We start from the raw sequence: 23,243 nt of genomic DNA, 5'->3' as shown, positions 1-23,243 counted from the left end.
CCTTAAGGTTGGCAGGGGGCGGGGTGGGGGGCAGGCAAAGACCCCAGACGGCCTTCGCATTTTTCATGGAACCTCATCCACGGGCGGGATGAGGTTTCATGAAGAGTTTACAAATTAAATAAGATTTTTCATTAAAGTTCATTGACATGTCCCAGCTCATGTGACACTGTCACATGAGGGTCACGTCTTAAAATTTTTTTTTTTTCTTCTTCATTAAAAGTTTTGGAACCTAAACCATGTGCGAAAGAGCGAAGGCCCCGACTCAGGGAACCCGCCCCACCTTCTCCCCACCCCCCCCCGTACAGGGGGCGCTCAGCACTTCCGGGTGCACGTCACGCTGGGTGGGCCGTAATTGGCCCACCCATGTAAAATGGCAGCGTGGACCCGATCGGGGGCACCAATCGAGTCCGCGCCCACCCACCCCCACACAACCCCCATGATGGGTGGGGGGGGAAATTACACCCATAGAAACAGGAGCAGGCCATTCAGCCCCTCAAACCTGGTTCTGCCACTTAAGGAGATCATGGCTGCTCTTTACTCTCAACTCCATCCCCCTGCCTTGACACTGCAACCTCCAATCCCCAAGACAAGCAAAGATCTATTGGTCTCAGATTTAGAATTATTAATTGGTTCAGCATCTAGTGCTTTTTGTAGGAGAGAGTTCCACACTTCTAGCATCTTCTTTGTGAAGAATTGCTTTCTAATTCTGTCCTGACTAGCTTGGTCCTGATTTGGAATGGCCCTGCTCTGATTTTAAGGTTTGTCTTGACCTCATCCCCAAAAATTCCCTTTCAAGTTTCTACAAATCTCAATCAAATGATCCCTTACCTTCATACCCCAGGAACAGTAAGTCTACTTTATGTAATCTCACCTCACAATCTATCACTTGAAGCTCTAGTAACAATTCTGCACTGCAAAGTGTTCTGAGGTACTGCACAGGTAAATGTAAGAAAAGCAGACAGCCAGGAACAGCACAATTAGCAGGGACAGCCTGAAGCCACAATGACGAGATGGACTTTAAGGAGGTTTTTAAAGGACAGAGGCTCTCCCACCCGTCCCCCACCCTCAGTCAATCCTGGGCTCTCCCTTCCCCACCCTCAGTCAATGCTGGGCTCTCCCTCCTTCACCCTCAGTCAATGATGGGCTCCCCCACCCTCCCACCCTCAGTCAATGCTGGGCTCTCCCTCCTCCACCCAGTCAATGCTGGTCTCCCCCACTCCCCCACCCTCAGTCAATGCTGGGCTCTCCCTCCTCCACCCAGTCAATGCTGGTCTCCCCCACTCCCCCACCCTCAGTCAATCCTGGGCTCTCCCTCCCCCACCCTCAGTCAATGCTGTGCTCTCCCTCCCCCACCCTCAGTCAATGCTGGTCTCCCCCACTCCCCCACCCTCAGTCAATGCTGGGCTCTCCCTCCTCCACCCTCAGTCAATGCTGGGCTCTCCCTCCCCCACCCTCAGTCAATGCTGGGCTCTCCCTCCTCCACCCAGTCAATGCTGGTCTCCCCCACTCCCCCACCCTCAGTCAATGCTGGGCTCTCCCTCCTCCACCCAGTCAATGCTGGTCTCCCCCACTCCCCCACCCTCAGTCAATGCTGGGCTCTCCCTCCTCCACCCAGTCAATGCTGGTCTCCCCCACTCCCCCACCCTCAGTCAATCCTGGGCTCTCCCTTCCCCACCCTCAGTCAATGCTGGGCTCTCCCTCCCCCACCCTCAGTCAATGCTGGGCTCTCCCTCCTCCACCCAGTCAATGCTGGTCTCCCCCACTCCCCCACCCTCAGTCAATGCTGGGCTCTCCCTCCTCCACCCAGTCAATGCTGGTCTCCCCCACTCCCCCACCCTCAGTCAATGCTGGGCTCTCCCTCCTCCACCCAGTCAATGCTGGTCTCCCCCACTCCCCCACCCTCAGTCAATCCTGGGCTCTCCCTTCCCCACCCTCAGTCAATACTGGGCTCTCCCTCCCCCACCCTCAGTCAATACTGGGCTCTCCCTCCCCCACCCTCAGTCAATGCTGGGCTCTCCCTCCCTCACCCTCAGTCAATGCTGGGCTCTCCCTCCCTCACCCTCAGTCAATACTGGGCTCCCCCACTCCCCCATCCTCAGTCAATACTGGGCTCTCCCTCCCCCACCCTCAGTCAATACTGGGCTCTCCCTCCCCCACCCTCAGTCAATGCTGGGCTCTCCCTCCCTCACCCTCAGTCAATGCTGGGCTCTCCCTCCCTCACCCTCAGTCAATACTGGGCTCCCCCACTCCCCCATCCTCAGTCAATACTGGGCTCTCCCTCCCCCACCCTCAGTCAATGCTGGATTCTCCTTCACTCAGCACTTCACCTATCCATTGGTCGTTATCAAGTGCTGAATGGATAGACATGTTGCCATCAATTGAAGGGTCAGGGACTCAGCCAGCACTCACTGTCTGGTCTCATGCAAGAGCTGTCTTTTGGACATGGTAGCAAGTGACTGGCAACACCAGGATAAGTTGGTGCCAGAGTAAAGATTCACCGATTAAGTGGACCAGAGCTATTCCTGGTCCAACGAGGGGGAAAAATCAACCAGGATTCCTGCTCCTGATGCTTATCCCATCACACTTGCTGGAAGTATGCATGAAGGCAGGATCAGGCATGTACCCTCCGGTGAATAGCCCAGTGACACACATTATGCAAGGAGTCATCTGGACGAAGGCCCTTTGGGCAAGGGTCAAGAAGGCAGCCAGTGCCCATGTATCTGTACCCCAACCGACATGGGTCAACACCTTCAGGAACGTGGGGTGAAGATCTGGCAGCAAATGTGTTCTGCTTGCTATCATCCTGTCCGCTTGTTTAGATCACCACAAAAGTAATGATCAAACATGTTAGGCTTCCATACAGCTGCCGGAGCTCCAGATTGAAGTGTGGAGTTTCTCGCCAGCTCAGTTTGACACTGATCAGGCTGCGACTGCATAAATATTCAGTATGTAATCACGGCCATCAAATGTAGGTGGTAAGCTGAAACTACCACAGGCAGCTTTGATTTACAGAGTGCAATTTGCTACTGGTTAGGGTGGAATCATTAATATTATCATTCTACCGGAAATCCCCCAAGACAATGCAGGAGGGAGCAGTGAGGCTGATCCACCGTTCTGGGGGTGTGAACCTCACTGGCAAGGCCAGCATTTATTGCCTGTCCCTAGTTGCCCTTGAGAAGGTGATGGCGGGCACTGACATCGGCTGTCCCAGGAAATATATCGCCCCCGGGGGATCTTCCACTGGCCAAAGTGGATTTGGCCCTGGCAGTAGGGCTGCTGCCTCTGTCAAAGAATTCTGAGGTGGATTTCTATTCATCTATATGAGATATATTTGATGAACTGGATTTAAATTCCCCCAGCTACCGGGGTGAGAATTGTATTCATGTCTCCAGGAGGTTACCCTGGGCCTCTAGCTTTCTGCTCCAGTAAAATCACCACTGCGCTACCAGGCTTTCGAAGGGCTGGATGACTAGGCCAGCTGCCAGAAGATGCCCTCCTGGTGGGGGCATGTAGGCTCAGAGGCTCTCCCACCTGTCTGACTTCAGCTGCAGTTGCAGGCTACTCTGTGCTGGGGGTTTTCCCTCCACAATAATGGCCTGGCAGGGGCACTGATTTAATTTCCAGTATAAAATAATTGGAAATGAGAGGGAATCTCCATCTTGAGTTGCTCTCTGTCTTACTTACCTGAAAGGGCAGTATACTGCTGAGGGCCTCCTATTAGCCCTCCAGCTTTGAAAGCCTACGTTCCTTAAACGGAGCCCACGTTCTAGCCACTAATTGACCAATTCAGGGAAAATCACTGCTGAGTGACTGTTTCCCCCAAAAGTGCTGAATTCTGACCTCCATTTGACCTTGATGTTGGGGAAAATCCTGCCCCGGGTATTTGAGGTTGGGATGTGGAACAAACATTATCATGCTGCTTTGGTGTCAGCTATTTCTCACCGATAACACTTTCACCTCAAAGTAAGGCCATGGGTTCAAAGTCATCCTCCTGAGCACAAAAAGTAATAATCCACTGCAGTACTGAGGGAGTGCTGCATTGTTACAGGTGCTGTCCTTCAGATGTGCTAAAGAGACGTCCTCTCAGGTGGACATAAAGGATCCCATGGCAGTATTTTGAAGAGAAACAGGGGAATTATCCCTGCATGGTGTCCTGGACAATATTTATCCCTCAATAAACATCACAAAAACACATTACCTGGTCGTTATCACATTTCTATTTGTGGGACCATTTCATTTGTGCACAAAATGGTTGCACTGTTTTTTTGTTTGTTCATGGGATGAGGGTGTCGCTGGCGAGGCCAGCATTTATTTCCCTAACAAAAACAGAAATACCTGGAAAAACTCAGCAGGTTTGGCAGCATCAGCGGAGAAGAGCAAAGTTGACATTTTGAGTCCTCATGAGCCTTCAACAGAACTAAGTAGAGATAGGAAAGGGGTGAAATATAAGCTGGTTTAAAGGCGGGGTGGGGAGAAGTGGGGGGAGCGGTTGTTGGGACAAGCAGGCAGTGACAGGAGGAGATAACCAAAAGATGTCACAGACAGTAGAACAAAGGGGTGTTGAAGGTGGTGATATTATCTAAAAGAATGTGCTAATTAAGAATGGATAGCAGGACAAGCAAGGTACAGCTCTAGTGGGGGTGGGTGAAATAAATCATGTGTGGAATACATTTAAAAATAATGTAAATAGGTGGGAAAAGAAAAATCTATATAAATTATTGGAAAAAACAAAAGGGAGGGGGAAGAAACGGAAAGGGGGTGGGGATGGAGGAGGGAGTTCAAGATCTAAAGTTGTTGAATTCAATATTCAGTCCGGAAGGCTGTAAAGTGCCTAGTCGGAAGATGAGGTGTTGTTCCTCCAGTTTGCGTTGAGCTTCACTGGAACAATGCAGCAAGCCAAAGACGGACATGTGGGCAAGAGAGAAGGGTGGAGTGTTAAAATGGCAAGCGACAGGGAAGTCTGGGTCATGCTGTTGGACAGACCGCATATGTTCTGCAAAACGGTCATCCAGTCTGTGTTTGGTCTCTCCAATGTAGAGGAAACCGCATTGGGAGCAACAAATACAGTAGACTAAGTTGGGGGAAATGCAAGTGAAATGCTGCTTCACTTGAAAGGAGTGTTTGGGCTCTTGGACAGTGAGGAGAGAGGAACTGAAGGGGCAGGTGTTGCATATTTTGCATTTGCATGGGGAGGTGCCATAGGAGGGGGTTGAGGAGTAGGGGGTGATGGAGGAGTGGACCAGGGTGTCACGGAGGGAATGATCCCTACGGAATGCCGCTGGGGGGGGGTGGAGAAGATGTGTTTGGTGGTGGCATCATGCTGGAGTTGGCGGAAATGGCAGAGGATGATCCTTTGAATGTGGAGGCTGGTGGGGTGATAAGTGAGGACAAGGGGGACACTATCATGTTTCTGGGAGGGAGGAGAAGGCGTGAGGGCGGATGCGCGGGAGATGGGCTGGACACGGTTGAGGGCCCTGTCAACTACCGTGGGTGGAAAACCTCAGTTAAGGAAGAAGGAGGACATGTCAGAGGAACTGTTTTTGAAGGTAGCATCATCAGAACAGATGCGATGGAGGCGAAGGAACTGAGAGAATGGGATGGAGTCCTTACAGGAAGCGGGGTGTGAGGAGCTGTAGTCAAGGTAGCTGTGGGAGTCGGTAGGCTTGTAATGGATATTGGTGGACAGTCTATCACCAGAAATTGAGACAGAGAGGTCAAGGAAGGGAAGGGAAGTGTCAGAGATGGATCATGTGAAAATGATGGAGGGGTGGAGATTGGAAGCAAAATTAATAAATTTTTCCAGGTCCCGACGAGAGCATGAAGCGGCACTGAAGTAATCATCGATGTACCGGAGAAAGAGTTGTGGGAGGGGGCTGGAGTAGGACTGGAACAAGGAATGTTCCACATACCCCATAAAGAGACAGGCATAGCTGGGGCCCATGTGGGTACCCATAGTGCCACCTTTTATTTGGAGGAAATGAGAAGAGTTAAAGGAGAAATTGCTCAGTGTGAGAACAAGTTCAGCCAGACGGAGGAGAGTAGTGGTGGATGGGGATTGTTCAGGCCTCTGTTCGAAGAAGAAGCTAAGAGCCCTCAGACCATCCCAGTGGGGGATGGAGGTGTAGATGGATTGGACGTCCATGGTGAAGAGGAAGCGGTTGGGGCCAGGGAACTGGAAATTGTTGATGTGACGTAAGGTGTCAGAGGAATTACGGATGTAGGTGGGAAGGGACTGGACAAGGGGAGAGAGAAGGGAGTCAAGATAGCGAGAAATGAGTTCCGTGGGACAGGAACAGGCTGACACAATCGGTCTGCTGGGACAGTCCTGTTTGTGGATTTTGGGTAGGAGGTAGAAGCGGGCTGTCCGAGGTAGGGCGACTATCAGGTTGGAAGGTGTGGAAGGAAGATCTCCAGAGGAGCTGAGGTCAGTGACATCCTGGAAACAATGTTCAGTGGATTTATTTCCCTAATTGCCCTTGAGAAGGTGGTGGTGAGCTGCCTTCTTGAATCGCTGTAGTCCATGTGGTGTAGGTACACCCACAGTGCTGTTAGGGAGGGAGTTCCAGGATTTTGACCCAGTGACAGTGAAGGGACGGTGATATATTTCCAAGTCAGGATGATGAGTGACTTGGAGGGGAACTTCCAGGTGGTGGTGTTCCCATGTGTCTGCTGCCCTTGTCTTTCGAGATGGTATCTGTCTGGGTTTGGAAGGTGCTGTTGAAGGAGCCTTGGTGAGTTCCTGCAGTGCACCTTGTATATGGTACACAATGCTCCACTGTGCGTTGGTGGCGGAGGGAGTGAATACTTCTGGGTGGGGTGCCAATCAAGTGGGCTGCTTTGTACTGGATGGTGTCAAGCTTCTTGAGTTGGAGCTGCACTCATCCAGGCAAGTGAAGAGTTTTCCATCACGCTCCTGAAATGTGCCTTGTGGATAGGCTTTGTGGAGACAGGAGGTGAGTTATTTGCCAAAGGATTCTGAACTGCTCTTGTAGCCATAGTATTTATATGGCTGGTCCAGTTCAGCTTCTCCTCAATGGTAACCCCCAGGATTTTGAAAGTGGGAGATTCAGTCATGGTAATGCCATTGAATGTCAAGGGGTGATGGTTAGATTCTCTGTTGTTAGAGATGGTCATTGCCTGGGATTTGTGTGGCATGAATGTTACTTTCTACTGGTCAGCTCAAGCCCAGAAATTGTCCAGGTCCTGCTGCATTTAGAAATGGAATGTTTCAGTATCTGAGGAGTCACGAATGGTGAACATTGTGCAATCATCTTTGAACACCCCCACTTGTGTACAATGGAAGGAAGGTCATTGATGAAGCAGCTGAAAATACTTGGGCCGAGGACACTACCCTGAGGACCTCCTGCAGTGATGTCCTGGAGCTTAAGATGATTGACCTCCAACAACCACAACCATCTTCCTTTGTGCTAGGCATGACTCCAACCAATAGAGAGCTTTCCCCCTGATTCCCATTGACTCCAGTTTTGCTGGGGCTCCTTGATGCCATACTTGGTCAAGTGCTGCCTTGATGTCAAGGGCAGCCACTCTCACCTCACCTCTGGAGTTCAGCTCTTCTGTCCATGTTTGAACGAAGACTGTAATGAGGTCAGGAGCTGGCAGAATCCAAACTGGGCATCAGTGAGCAGGTTATTGCTAAGCAAGTGCTGCTTGATAGCACTGTTGATGACCCCTTCCTTCACTTTACTGATGATCGAGAGTAGACTGATGGGGCCGGTAATTGCTGGGTTGGATTTGTCCTGCTTTTTGTGTACAGGACATACCTGGGCAATCTTCCACATACCCGGGTAGATGCCAGTGTTGTAGCTGTATTGAAACAGCTTGGCTAGGGGCACAGCAAGTTCTGGAGCAGAAGCCTTCAGTACTATTGCCGGAATGTTGCCAGAGCCATAGTCTTTGCACTATCCAGTGTCTTCCCAGCTGTTTCTTGATATCACGTGGAGTGAATTGAATTGGCTGAAGACGGGCATCTGTGATGCTGGGGACCTCTGGAGGAGGTTGAGATGGTTCATACTCTCGGCACTTCTGGCTGAAGCTTGTAGCAAATGTTTCAGCCTTATCTTTTGCTCTGATGTGCTGGGCTCCCCCATCATTGAGGATGGGGATATTTGTGGACCCTGCTCCTCTAGTGAGTTGTCTAATTGACCACCCCCATTCACGACTGGAAGTGGCAGGACTGCAGAGTTTAGATCTGATCCTTTGGTGTGGAATTGTTTAGCTCAGTCTGTCACTTGCTGCTTATGGTGTTTGTCACCCAATAGTCCTGTGCTGTAGCTTCACCAGGTTGACACCTCATTTTTAGGTATGCCTGGTGCTGCTCCTGGGATGCCCTCCTGCACTCTTCATTGAACCAGGGTTGATCCACTGTCTTGGTGGTAATGGTAGAGCATGAAATATGCCAGGCCATGAGGTTACAGGTTGTGGCTGAGTATAATCCTGCTGCTGCTGATGGCCCACAGCACCTCATGGTTGCCCAGTCTTGAGTGCTAGATCTGTTCAAAATCTATCCCGGTTAGCACGGTGGTAGTGCCACACAACATGATGTTACAGCAGCTTCTGCACTTCAATAGTACTTCATTGGCTGTAAAGCACCTTCAAATGTCCAGTGGTCGTGAAAGGCATTATATAAATGGAAGGCTTTCTTTTTTACTTTTGAATTGAGGCCCCTTCTGCTCGAACAAGTACAAAAGATCCCATGGCACCAATTTGAAGAAGAGTGGGCAAGTTCCCCACCATGTCCTGGTTAACATTTATCCTTCAACCAACTTCAGTCAAACAGATTATTTGGTCATCATCACATTGCTGCTTGTGAAGCCTTGCTGTTGTGCAAAATTGGCTGCTGCACATTTCCAATTGTGCAACAGTGGCTACACTTCAACAAGCTACTTCATTGGTTGTGGAGCACTTTGGAATACCTTGAGGTCATGAAAGGCTCTATATCAATGCACGTTCTTTTTTTTTATAGCTAATGCCAACGCCACCCACCTGCAATCACTAACCCCCAAGACAGTCTCCTCATTCCCTGGATCGAGAGTTTCCATCTTAGAAGCAGTCCTGCAAATCGCTAAGTACATTAGGGATTGTGGAGCATGAAGGTGTCCTTCAACCAGGCCCCAAACAGGAAGGCAAACGCTTTGGAGAGAAGCTATCTCCCTGGTATACCCCTCAGCATAGGCAGCTCTCATCTTTTAGGACATTATCACCCTAAGTTTCTAAACATGTCACACAATAATACTCCACAAGTAACACAGATGAAGATATAAATTGCAGCTTAAATGGAAAAAGCCTAGTGTTGTGGTAACATCACCATGTTACTGGCCATAATGTAATCATTTAAAAGAGAGAAAAACATTTCGAGTATAATTTTTGTTCAGATTACTTTCTCCAAAGTTTTATTTTTAAACATAGACATTTTGTGGTGTTTATTACTGTTGATGCAGTTTTACAACGACAGGACTTTGATGCCAAGTAAAGCACAATGAATACAAAAGCGGACGGTCAAGAAGATATTCCAGATTGTAAGCATGTCATTGAACTGGGAAAAGCGCATTTTGTAGTAATGGGCCATGTGGGCTGGGAGTGTTGCAAAGGAGTATCCTAGGGCTTGGGTATATTGGGAACAGGGATCATGAGCTGTGGGAAAGATGAGGGAAAAGTACGTGATCTGGGAGAACCGAGAATGGGGGTCTGGTAGGAGCGACAGGAGCGGCTGGGGTATTAGAAGATGCATGCATCTGCAGGAGTCCTGCTGTGCGGGAGGAATGGAAAGGAGCACAGGGTCCAGGAAGACTCCCGCCTGCCCTCCCACCACAAGTGGATTTCCAACCCCCTCGACAGGGAGGAGGCATGGGGCCTCTGGTGATAGGAAACTGGCATTTTTGTTATAAAAATGCCAAAGAAATCTGTCAGGATGGCCTGTTAATTCCTTCTCTGCTTAGATTACGCCTGGAATTCGCCTACTAATGCAGGTTTCCTGCAAGTCAGTCATGAAACAGGCAAAAGCAGCCCAGAATTTTGCCTAAAAAGGGAATAGTTCCCCCCCCCCCACCCCACCACCCCCCCCCACCCCACCCCCCACCACCACCCTCTTATTGCAGCTTTGGCAGTTCTATCAGGAGTCAGAAGTGGAACCGATTACCAGAGATGCCGGATAGGCTGGGGCGTGTGTCTAATGGCCACAAGGGCACCACCCTGATCCAGGAACAGAACGCTGTGCTCCTCTTCGAAAACCTAGGGTTGAAGAGAAACATAAAGAGATCACTGCCATTCAGATAAACCAGGAGACAGGAACACTACGTAGAATCTATCGTTTTTAAAGGGTAGGGAAAATATCTTGAGAGCGTTAACAATTGCACTGGAACTACTTTCCCCTTGCACAATCAAACCTCATTCTTACAAACTCAGTGGAAATCTCCATAACTGATCAGAGTTAGAGCAATTTTTTGGAATTTACCCCTTCAATATAGTCAGCTGGGGAGTTTTACGATGAACTTTTACAACGCAAGGAGTGAAAAGAAGCCACAGTTTTCTGCTGATAGAGGAAGATCTCTTCTGTGACTCCACACCTAACCAAATCATCTCTTATTTAAAAATAAGATTGCCTTTGTTACACGCCCAGCACAAAGGAAACCTTCCCCTGAAGGGTCCAACGAGCAGTATTCACAACTGTCACGAGGCCCATGAAGTGTTTGGGGCCCATCACACACAGCCTAAAACTGCTTCTGGTCCAAGTGTCACAAATGGAAGCAGAGGCTATGCATACTGCTCCGCCAGAGTGAAATAGTCCTACTAGTTCTGGCGAACAGTTTCCTTCTCGCTTAACAGTCTAGCTAAACTCTGTCTTTATTAGTACTGCTGTAATGGCTGGGGTTGCATTTTTTTTGTCATGGGCTGCGATTGTTATGCAGAGCCTGTGAAGTCCTGAGTAAACCGCGAAATCCATCAATGCCTGTCTGTTAAACAGTGATATATTTCACGGCGTTCCCGACTTCACAGAAATTGATGGGCTACGCGACAGATGTAGTTCATAAACAAAAATACTGCCCTAATTTATGTCAGTGAAGCCTCGCAAACAGACCTGCCTTTGCTCTTATACAGAATGATAAAGTGTTAGAGCACAGGTATAGGCCATTTATCACACCAATTTAGTTACTCCATCTGAGCACAGATGCAGCATTTCTAGATGTTGATATTTTTTGACTGATAATCTCATTTTTCCTTCTTCTGAATGTGTCAAATACTTTCTTTTCCCAAATACTTTTAGTTCCTCATTCCCAAAAAATTCTTCAATGCACTTGAGAATAAGAATGATTGCACATTAAAAGGAATGTCAGGAACTGGATGAATATTTGCTTAAGTGGGTTTGATGGATCTAAAATTACTTCCATTTAGACAACTACTCATCACGTTGAAATGTCTCAAAGCGTTTCATGCAATTAATTACCCTGAAATGCAGGAATTGTTGCTATATGGACACAATAAATAAGCATGAATATTGACACAGATGACCCAATTCTCTATGGAATGCAAGGGCTGCTAATGGAGGCAGAGCTTAACCCTGGGATGCTGGGCAGGAGAGAAAGCACTCCAGTCTACAATCGCACAAAACTGGCCTTCCCTCAACCTGCACAGATGTATTAGGCTGAGAATATTAGCGATGAAATGCAACCAGTCAAAGGTAAAAAAAAAATGAAGGTTCATGTTCCGGGGATTTCTCTGTTCAATTACTTTTGGGTGTTAGGGAGGGATTGAGCAGTGTATTCTCTCATGCAGTTTCTCCCATGAGATCACATTAATGGTGTAAATTGGCATGTTAATGACACAAGTGCACCTCATTGTGGCCTGTTCTCTGTGCAGACAATAAGGTACTCTAGGTCCAATTTATGTTGGAAATACTTCCAATGGACACTTTTGAGGTATTTGTGGCATCCGTCAGGCAATAGAGCTCTTGAATATTTCAATAAGAGGCCTGAGCCTTACTTTAGGACACCTTTCCCAAATTGGACAACAATTTGCCCCACATGAGCTCTAACTAGTTCTTTTTTTTGGCAGTCTTACAGTGGCTTGGGGTCAGAGGAGGTCACCAAATAACAGGTACGTTTTGGACTTTAAACTTGGCTTTAAACTTTTTAAGCCCAACGTCGAGCCAAGAAGAGGAATTGTGCTTCTCCTGCCTTGACAGCAACCCTGCTGGATCCCACTCGGCCTTGGCATCTACTGCCCGCACAGTCATCTCTCACCACTATCTCTGGTCCACAAGCAGCATCGCAGCAGCCTGACATTCACCCTTGCTTTGCCAGAAAGATGCCTGGAGATGTGTGATAAGCATGTGATTCTCAAATCTCTCTCCCCTTTTCCCAAAGACGTTGAAGTTCAAAAGGTGCTGGGTGGCTTTCTTGCTTAAGTGGCCAGTTTCTGTGCCCACTTCAAGGCAGTGAGTGGTATTTGGCAGCAAGGTGTACTGGAGCTGGACCCCATCCTGTTCTACCCAACATTATACACTTGCCAGTAGGAACCACTGGGCAGTCTGGGACTCCATATATATGAACACCCAATTCTAAAACTCCTCCTGGGGTATCAGCTGACATCAGCTGGTTCAGCCTGGACCAGGAAGTAGAAATTTGTTAGCGATAGTAGTGGAAGTCAATGAAACTAAATTGTCCGGGGGTATACAACAGACAGTCGATGTGATACCATTGGCTTAGCAGTGACATTCAAGACAAATTTCGTGGAGGAATTGAGGTTATTCACTTTGGTTGTAAGTTTAGAAAAGCACAATATTTTTTAAAAGGCATGGAAGTTGTACATCTGGATGTTCAGAGAGACTTGAGTGTATTCGTACAAACAGAAAGTTAGCATACAGGTACTGCAAGCATTTAGGCAGGCAAATGGCATGTTGGCCTTTATTGCAAGGGGATTGGAGGATAAGAATAAAGAAGTCTTGCTAAAATTGTACAGGGCTTTGGTGAGGCCACACCTGGAATACTGCATCAGTTTTGATCTCCATGTTTAAGGAAGGACTTACTTGCATTGGAGGCGGTACAGTGAAGTTTCACTGGATTGGTCCCTGGGATGAGAGGGCTGTCCTGTGATGAGAGACTGAGCGATTAGAATCTCTGGAGTTTAGAAGAATGAGAGGTCATCTCAATGAAGCACACAAGATTCTGAAGGAGTTTGACAGGGTGCACACACAGAGGCCGTTTCATTGGCCGGCAGATCTAGAACACAGGGGCACAGTCTCAGGGTAAGGGGGTAATTATTTAGGACTGAGGTTAGGAGAAATTTCTTCGCCAAAAGGGTTGTGAATCGTTGGAGTTCTGTACCCCAGAAGGTTGTGGATGCTCCATCATTGAATATATTTAAGGTTGGGATAGACAGATCTTTGGTCTCTTCGGGAATCAAGGGGAGTAGGGGGGAGTAGGTGGGAAAGTGGAGTTGAAGCTCAAGATCAGCCATGATCGTATTAATTGGCGGAGCAGCCTTGAGGGGCTGTACGGTCTACTCCTGCTCTTATTTCTTGTATTCTTATGAACCTCGAACTTTCCGGTTCTTATCAGACCACTTTTAGCCAATAATCATTCAACTGGGCTCGGTCTAGGAATGTTTTTGTACTGAGGTAAGTGCAGTCAAAATCTCTTTGATGTAGCCTGTCACTCTGAGTTGCAGCTCGGATTGAACGGGCTGTGGGCATCAACATTTTGGATATTTGTAAATTATATTGCCTCTTTAATTTGTAGATATTCTTCGACGATGCATGTTCTAAAGTAACTCTTCTGTCATCTGGCTTTATCTCACTGTCAGTGTGTAGAAAATTGTTATCGAATTATTTACCTGAAAACTTCCAGGAGGTTTATTGAACTCAATATTCTTTTGAACATGAAAGTGAATTTTTTTATATTGGTAAGAATTTGCTGAATTGACTGCAAGATGAGATATTGCAGTTGATCGTATAAGTCTCATTTATAAACAGAAATTACACCATCATGACACCATTGTGTCTATCCTATAGACTCTGTGAATCACATTGAAGGATTAGTGATGATAAGCCATTATTGAACATAGCCTTCATGCCGTGGGCTTGCGCATACAGGGAACAGCCAAAGCTCATTTTACTTAAAGGCACACTGTCTTCCTGATAATGTGTGAGGCGAATCTTTTTTTCAGCCCATTGATCTATAAGTCAGCAGTAGTTTCACTGAGGGATAATGTCACATTAGAGGAAGATGTGAACACATTGGAGAGAGTGCAGAAGAGGTTATACGAGAATGATTCCAGGGAATGAGAAACTTCAGTTGTGAAGGTAGAAAGGAGGGGTTGGGATTGTTCTCCTTGGAGAGGAGAAGGCTAAGAGGAGATTTGATAGAGATGTTCAAAATCATGGGGGGGCTGGATAGAGGAGATAGGGAGAAGCTGCTCCTGCTCGTAAAAGGATCAAGAATGAGAGGGCACAGATTTAAAATGATTTGCAAAAGAAGCAAACGCGATATGAGAAAAAAACTTCTTCGCACAAGTGGTTCAGGTCTGGAATACATGGCCTGGCAATGTGGGGGAGGCAGGTTCAGTTGAGGCATTCAAGAGGGCATTGGATGATTTTTAAAAATTAATTTATGACATGTGGGCTGGGCTAGCATTTATTGCCCATCCCTAATTGCCCTTTATTATTTGAACAGAAGTAACGTTCAGAGGTACGGGGGAAAGGCAGGGCAATGACACTAGGGCATAATGCTCATTTGCAGAGCCGGTGTAGAAATGATGGGACGAATGGCCTTCTTCTATGCGGTTAAAATCCTGTGATTCTGTTTGCGCTTCTGAATCAGGAGATTGAGGATTCGAGCCCTACTTCTGGAGCTGAGCACATAGTTTAGGCTGACTGCAGTATAGAGGGAGCTCTGGATTGTCAGAGATGCCATCTTTGGATAAAAAGGTGATCCAAGCCTGTCTGTTCAGGTGGATGCGAAAAGATCCTATGACACTATAAAATGACGAGGAGGTACACTCAGCGACCTGGGTAACATCGGCTCTTACAACCAACACCACCAAAGCAGCTTAACTGGCTATTTATCTCATGACTTCTGCTTTTGTGAATTTGCTGTGTGGACAGTGACTGCCAATGCCCAATCATAGCCGAGATCAAGCAGCTCAGTACAGACTAGGAATTGCTAACAGGTCCCTCCAGTCCATATTCTGCGGTTAAATACTGCCTGTGTTAGCCGAGTGAGTCAGGTCACATTTATGAATAGAAACTGTCCCTCCACAATGCGTCCTCACTGCGATTACCTGTCTCCAGGTGTTCCCTCCATCTGATGAGATGAACATGCCACCAGTCTGACTCTCCTCGTCTGTTATTAGCTCAGAGCCGATGTTGCCTGAAAACCAAGCAGAGCCACCAAGGGTCAGCCATGATTACCAATAACAACCCAAGGTTATAATTCAACAAGCTTTAAACACCAGAAACCATTGAGGAAAGAAAGAAAGACTTGTATTTATATAGTGCCTTTCACCTCCCTCAGGACCTCCCAAGGTACACCAGAGCCATTTCCCTCCCCATCTCTGAGTCATCCATCTGTCCTTTTTTTGATATGTGTGTTATAAACTCCACTATAATGGCTGGAATTTTCCATCTCGTTGGCATCAGGTGTCATGGCAGCACTTGCGATCATTAGCCTCAGACTTCACAGGCAGCGCCACATCACTTTTGGAGGGGCTCATGGGCAGGTCTCTACCTACCAGACCAGCCTTAAGGCAGGGGTGGCTTTTCAATGGCCGGCTTGGGGATGGGGGGGATGTAGCTTCAGGCAAGGAAAGAGGCTGCAGGGTGAGGGCTGTACTGGGGAAGGAGGGTAACCCAGGTTCTGAGTGGGGGCACATGTTGATCTGTGCAAGTGGCCTCAAGGATGGTGAGGGCTGAGGAGGTAGTTTCCAGTGGAGATGAGGCCAGATGGCGATGGGAGGGTTTGTGTGAGAAAGCGCGTGGTGATGTCCCTTGAGCTGGCAGTGAGATAGATTTAAGGTGAGAGGAGAAAACTATAGAGGAGATGCGCGGGGCAAGTTGTTTATGCAGCGGGTAGTGAGTGTCTGGAACTCGCTGCCAGAGGAGGTGGTGGAAGCAGGTACGATAGTGATTTTTAAGAGGCAGCTCGACAAAAACATGACTAGGATGGGAATAGAGGGATACGGACCCTGGAAGTGCGAAATGTTTTAGTTGACGGGCAATGTGATCGGCGCAGGCTTGGAGGGCAGAAGGGCCTGTTCCTGTGCTGTACTTTTCTTTGTTCTTTGTTCTTTGAGTGAGATGCCAGTGAATGTGTGATGGGCTTGTGAGTGCGTGAGTTTCGAGTGACGAGATGGTGTCCTTACCCTGGTGGCACGGATGAGATCATTCATCCATTTTCTCCACTGGATGGCTGACCTCTTGTGTGCAGCATTGGCACTGACCACCTCTGCCACCTCCTCCCAAGCCAAAGTGGTGAGACTGATGGGCCTCCTGCGGCCAGAGGCGGGGTAGATGACATCACGGTGGGCGTCCATGGCTGTCCACAAGGTGTCCCAGGGATGCGTCACTGAATCAGGGGGCTGCAACTTTCGGGGCCATGTATCCACCGGTGCCCTCCTGGGCTGCAAGCATTGAGAAGTGTGCATGTAGCTGCAATTTAACTATGGTGCCCCTACATGTGGAAGCGATGAGGTAACAGTGTGACGGGCAAATTGGAGATCGCCTGCCAGTGAGATGGCATGTTTCCTGTGGCCGCAGAATTAGTGGGACGTGAAAGAGATGACACAGTGTGAAAAGCCGCCATTGTCGCTGGCAAATAAAACACCCTTTTTCCCGACCGCTACCACACTTAGTGCAAATCTGGGATGATTCCACCCAATGGCAAATCCAGTTCTGATGAAAGGTCACGGGCCTGAAATGTTAACTCTGTTTCTCTCTCCACAGATGCTTCTAGACCTGCTGAGAATTTCCAGCACTCTTTGTTTTTTATTCTCATTTGAAACTTGCCAGCTTGGACTTTTATTGGGCAAGTGCAAAAATAATTACCTGGACGGTCTCTTCAGGAGCAGGGAAGGCCCGAGCAAGGAACGTCTGGGCCTCCCCTGCCCCAGAATTACCCTCTTAGCTACTGTGAGATAGATGTCCCTTCCACTACGCTCACCTGAGCGCTAGCGGGTATCCAAGGGCCACACACTTTTCCACAGGGGAAATTCCCTTATAACCCACTTCCTGTCCATTCCAGTGAACTGGCGGAATGCCACTGAGGTCTGCCAGTGAAGGTTGGCCTCACCGTGTCTCAGATGGGCACGAAGCCAACTGATATCAAGGGTTTCCTTCCGCAAATCTGCTGGTCATTAAAATTACTGCCCACCGCTCCCCTCTTATGTGTCTGGGACTCATAATATTTGTTACTGAGAGGGCATTTTATCTGCGCCCCCCCCCCCACCGTGAAATAGTAAAACCAAAAATATGTGAACCAAATTAGAAAACAGGTTCATTTCCAGTGTTTGCCCCATTGAACAAATTCCAGGCCATTTAAAGTGAGGAGGAGCCTGATCAAAGTCTAAGCATTCTTTGACAGGGCAAACTTCTCTGCAGGTGAATCACCTTAAGCTGTTCTAGTACAGCACCTCCTGGTTGGTTCAAGTGTAGCAGCAACAACAACAAACTGCATTTGTATAGCACCCTTAGCATAGTAAAGCATCCCAATGCACTTCATAAGAGTTTTATCAGAACAAATCTGTCACATAGGAGGCTACTGGGACAGGCGACCAAAGGCTTGGTCAAAGCAGCAGGTTTTTTTTTATTATTCATTCATGGGATGTGGGCTTTGCTGGTTAGGCCAGCATTTATTGCCCGTCCCGAATTGCCCTTGTCCAGAGGGCATTAAAGATTCAACCACATTATTGTAGATCTGGAGTCACACATAGGTCAGGACAGCAGATTTCCTTCCCTAAAGGATATTAGTGAACCAGATGGGTTTTTACAACAATGGTTTCGTGGTCATTATTAGACTTTTATTTCCAGATTTTTATTGAATTCAAATTCCACAATCTGCCACAGCAGGATTTGAACCAGGGTCCCCAGACCATTACCCTGAGTTATCAGGATTGTTAATCCAGCGACAATGCCACTACGCCATCACCTCCAGGGAGGAGTGTCTTACCGGAGGAGAGAGAGAGAAGCCCTGAAGGAATTCCAGAGCCTAAAGCCGAGGCAGTTGAAGGCCCGACTACCAACAGTGGAGCAATGAAAATTGGGGATGCACTTGCAGAGTAGGTCACCTGCCTCTCAATAAGCCTTTTTCAGCTCATATCTCAAGGGGAAGATGGTGTGGAGAGCAACCAACTTTCAAAAATACCAATTAGCATCTCAAGGACGGCTGAACTGTAAACGGGGGTGTTGAGTTTCAATGAAGCTCAATGTTTGAGTTTCCGAATGCCACGTTGGTACATTCCTGAACTGTGCAAGGCCAAGGAAGGTTGATTTTGTTTTTGGGCTGACCGAACTAAGTTAGCAGATCCCAGCTAGGGTGCGGTAGGGATCCTACAATTCAGCTGAGCACCCGGAGGCTAGGGGAGTGAAAAGAAAAACGGCTGGTATTCTTAGTCCTCAACACAATCCACTGAATTCCACTTGAGGAGATGGCGAGTTTTGGCAAATGGGTGAAGATGAATTCAGAGTCCACTGTGTTGGTCCATAGCTTGCTATCAAGGTAATGGATGATTAGTCAAGTGAGGTACCATGCCTGCCAAACCTTCAAAGAACTCTTCCCAAACAACAGTCACCACAGTGGAAGGGGGGAGGAAAGCATTTTGATTGGGCAGGGGCAAAACTGCCTTTATCGCACTCCAGGCTGCCCTGGGAGCGCAGATGTTTATATAAGGCACAAATATGTTTTGTTTTCCAGCACTAATTCCTCTTGTCCTGCTTTATGCCTCAACAACCAGAAGGAAGCAATGGACTTGTGTCTTAAAGGGCACATAAACAAAAAAAATCTCTGATGCTTAGCAATCTTTGAATGCATTCAGTACCTGAAGCCACGATAATGCCAGGTGCTGAGTCCTTGCTGCCTATATTTCCGGAAGTATAGGGATTCTGTGCCACATTCAAGTGTAGATTCAGTGAGCAATATGGCTGCAAACAAAAAAGGAAGAGTTGCTTTAAACCAAACTTCAAAGTAACTTCAGACACAAGCATTTACCATGTTACAGAAAGAATCTGGAGCTTTTAAAAGGTGAGAAACCAGAATTTTCACAGTGTGTCTGAAGAGGGGATAGAGTATCCACGATAGCAAGGTCCATGGGATATGATTGATATCAAGTGGGATAGGACTCATACCTCACAATCCTCCCTAATGTATTCTGTTTGCACTACACATTAAAAATTAATCTGACCAAGTTGTAAAGATGATGTGTTTAATGGTGCGCTTGATTCCTTCGTGATTTGGCTCCAGTGTAGTGGGAAGAAGTGTGGAGGTTCATTGTGGTTCTACATTGTTCATGCTTTGAACATTCACTTCGGATGAATTTTTCAAAGGGAAACCAAGCCTCTGGGACTTAGAATGAGATGATGGTATAATCGCTTCGAAAACAATGGCATCATTGCCCTCACAGTCAAAGCCCATTTTACATACAGAACTTTTGTTATTATTCCATGCAGATGAGAGAAAAAAGTGAGGATATTTTCCACAATTTGCATGTTACAGTGACAACATTCTGCTCTTGTCAGCCCTTTGACCTCCATCTTTGAAATTCCCTTTGGAGAAGAGGCAGAGTAAGACTCACCAGGATAGCCCATCACAGAAGATCCCCTAGCACTGAATTAGGAAGTGACTGTGTCTCTCTGATGTCAACTGAAGACAACATTGCCTGAAATACGTACTTAAAAAATGTAAGTTTTATAATTAAATAGTCGTTACTGGGAAAAAAAAAGGAACTTGCCTTCATACAGGGTCTTTCATGTCCTCAGACATCTTAAAGTGCTTCACAGCCATTGCCTTACTTTTGAAAGTAGTCACTGTTGTTATAGTAACCAGGGTTTTTTTTGCACGCAGCACAGCAATGAACTCTGATCAAGTTACATTCAACACTTTCTGCTCTATTATTAAACAAGAACCTGAAACTATCCCAATGAATCGATGCTGTAACTTGCTTTTTTTGGGGGGGGGGCGGGGGTGGCGGTGGTTAATACAGTTCCCCAGAAATTTGCATTAATTATTTTTGGCACAGCCATTTTCAAGATGGCAGCTGGTCAATGCTCTCAAATAGGGTAAGTCCCTGAGAGCTATCAAAGACAACTTCCAATCTTGCATTTGTTTTTGTTGTGGGCAGATTGAAAGTAAATAGTCAGTAAAGAATAATACATATTTCTAAATTGCATGCACATTCCCAATTTATATCTGGCTGAGTGAAGTTGCCTATTAAAATAGTCTGTTAACACACAGGACCTGTTTACAACTGTGACCTGTGAAAAGAGAGAAGAGTGGGTGGGAGGGAATTGCAGATAGGAATCCGTTTCCCACTAGTCCCAGTGAATGTAACAACAAGGCCTGATATAAATGTCTTCAACGGGTCTTCCACCTGACTACTGGACAGATTGAGAGGCTGTCTATTGGGCGGGAAAGCAGCTACAGAGCTGGGGGAAGGTGGGGTGTGGCAGACGGTCAATGCAAGGGGGCGACGGTGAGTTGGACATTGCTGGGGCTGAAAAGGACATAGCAAGGGGAAATGAGAGATCCCGGTGGCTGAATGGGACATAGTGATTGGAGTAAATGGGACATCATGGGGGGAGAATGGGAGAGAGAATGGGACATCATGGGGAGAGAGAATGGGACATTGTGGAGAGAGTGAATGGGACATCATGGGGAGAGAGAATGGGACATCATGGAGAGAGTTAATGGGACATCATGGCAAGAGAGAGAATGGGACATTGTGGGGAGATTGAATGGGACATCATGGAGAGAGTGAATGGGACATTGTGGGGAGAGTGAATGGGACATTGTGGGGAGAGTGAATGGGACATTGTGGGGAGAGTGAATGGGACATTGTGGGGAGAGTGAATGGGACAACACGGGGAGAGTGAATGGGACATCATGGGGAGAGAGAATGGGACATTGTGGGGAGAGAGAGAATGGGACATTGTGGAGAGAGTGAATGGGACATTGTGGGGAGAGTGAATGGGACAACACGGGGAGAGTGAATGGGACATCACAGGGAGAGAGAATGGGACATCACGGGGAGAGTGAATGGGACATCACAGGGAGAGAGAGAATGGGACATCACAGGGAGAGAGAGAATGGGACATCACGGGGAGAGTGAATGGGACATCACGGGGAGAGAGAATGGGACATTGTGGGGAGAGAGAATGGGACATTGTGGGGAGAGTGAATGGGACATTGTGGGGAGAGTGAATGGGACATTGTGTGGAGAGAGAGAATGGGACATTGTGGGGAGAGAGAGAATGGGACATTGTGGGGAGAGAGAATGGGACATTGTGGGGAGAGAGAATGAGACAGCGCAGGGAGAGAGAATGGGACATTGTGGAGAGAGAGAATGGGACATTGTGGAGAGAGTGAATGGGACATCACAGGGAGAGTGAATGGGACATTGTGGGGAGAGAGAGAATGGGACATTGTGGGGAGAGTGAATGGGACATCGTGGGGAGAGTGAATGGGACATTGTGGGGAGAGAGAGAATGGGATATCACAGGGAGAGAGAGAATGGGACATTGTGGGGAGAGTGAATGGGACATTGTGGGGAGAGAGAATGGGACATTGTGGGGAGAGAGAATGAGACATTGTGGAGAGACAGAATGGGACATCATGGGGAGAGAGAGAATGGGACATTGTGGGGAGAGTGAATGGGACATCATGGGGAGAGTGAATGGGACAACACGGGGAGAGAGAATGGGACATTGTGGGGAGAGAGAATGGGACATTGTGGGGAGAGAGAATGGGACATCATGGGGAGAGAGAGAATGGGACATCACGGGGAGAGAGAATGGGACATCACGGGGAGAGTGAGAATGGGACATTGTGGGGAGAGAGAGAATGGGACATCATGGGGAGAGAGAGAATGGGACATCACGGGGAGAGAGAATGGGACATCACGGGGAGAGTGAATGGGACATCATGGGGAGAGTGAATGGGACATCACAGGGAGAGAGAATGGGACATCACGGGGAGAGTGAATGGGACATTTTGGAGAGAGTGAATGGGACATTTTGGAGAGATTGAATGGGACATTGTGGAGAGAGAGAATGGGACAGCGCAGGGAGAGAGTGAATGGGACATCATGGGGAGAGTGAATGGGACATCACAGGGAGAGAGAATGGGACATCACGGGGAGAGTGAATGGGACAGCGCAGGGAGAGAGAGAATGGGACATCGTGGGGAGAGAGTGAATGGGACATCATGGGGAGAGTGAATGGGACATCACAGGGAGAGAGAATGGGACATCACGGGGAGAGTGAATGGGACAGCGCAGGGAGAGAGAGAATGGGACATCATGGGGAGAGTGAATGGGACAGCGCAGGGAGAGAGTGAATGGGACATCGTGGGGAGAGTGAATGGGACATTGTGGGGAGAGTGAATGGGACATATTGGAGAGATTGAATGGGACATTGTGGGGAGAGAGAGAATGGGACATTGTGGAGAGAGAGAGAATGGGACATTGTGGGGAGAGTGAATGGGACATCACGGGGAGAGAGAATGGGACATCACAGGGAGAGAGTGAATGGGACATCACGGGGAGAGTGAATGGGACATATTGGAGAGATTGAATTGGACAGCGCAGCTGGGGGTGGGGGTTGGTGGTGAATGAACCGAAATTTCTAGTTGTAGCCTTGCCTTTTCAGATTGAAGAAGTCTGAATAAAACAGAGCATTGTTGAACAGGGGCTACTGGAGGATGTAGGGCATTATTAAAGAGTTATTGGGAAAGGCAATGTAATGAAAAAATACAGGTTTAGTCAGTGTACAAATCATTTGCTAGGGTATGTGCATTAAAGTGTTAGCTAGGCTATTAAGAATGGTTATTGGGAACGATTGAATTTTTGAAGCTTTGACTGGATACATGGAGTGCACTGATGAGTTACTGGGGTGGATAGATTGGATTCTATCGTTGCTAGCAGAGATAGATTTCAATGGTTAATGTGACCAATGGAGTGCAGCAAAAGATAGAGTATATTGCAGGGATACTGAGGTTGAACTAAAGGATTACTGGGTCAAATTA

The 23,243-nt window shown here is 47.7% G+C and overlaps 1 protein-coding gene across 1 annotated transcript in view; it reads right to left on the bottom strand.

Annotated features, from left to right (window-relative positions):
* LOC121289704 (VPS10 domain-containing receptor SorCS1-like) overlaps positions 1-23,243 on the bottom strand; it is a 409,049-nt gene that overhangs the window by 152,850 nt on the left and 232,956 nt on the right. Inside the window, exons 21-23 of the mRNA XM_041209328.1 lie at positions 19,045-19,147; positions 15,295-15,383; positions 10,157-10,248 (exon numbers count right to left, since the gene is read on the bottom strand). Coding sequence (XP_041065262.1) covers positions 10,157-10,248; positions 15,295-15,383; positions 19,045-19,147 — 284 coding nt within the window. The remainder of the gene's footprint in view (positions 1-10,156; positions 10,249-15,294; positions 15,384-19,044; positions 19,148-23,243) is intronic.

This window comes from Carcharodon carcharias, chromosome 17 (assembly GCF_017639515.1).
Source record: "Carcharodon carcharias isolate sCarCar2 chromosome 17, sCarCar2.pri, whole genome shotgun sequence".
Taxonomy (NCBI): domain Eukaryota; kingdom Metazoa; phylum Chordata; class Chondrichthyes; order Lamniformes; family Lamnidae; genus Carcharodon; species Carcharodon carcharias.
Note: the sequence above shows the minus strand (reverse complement) of the source record. Positions and strands in the feature narration are given on the sequence as shown.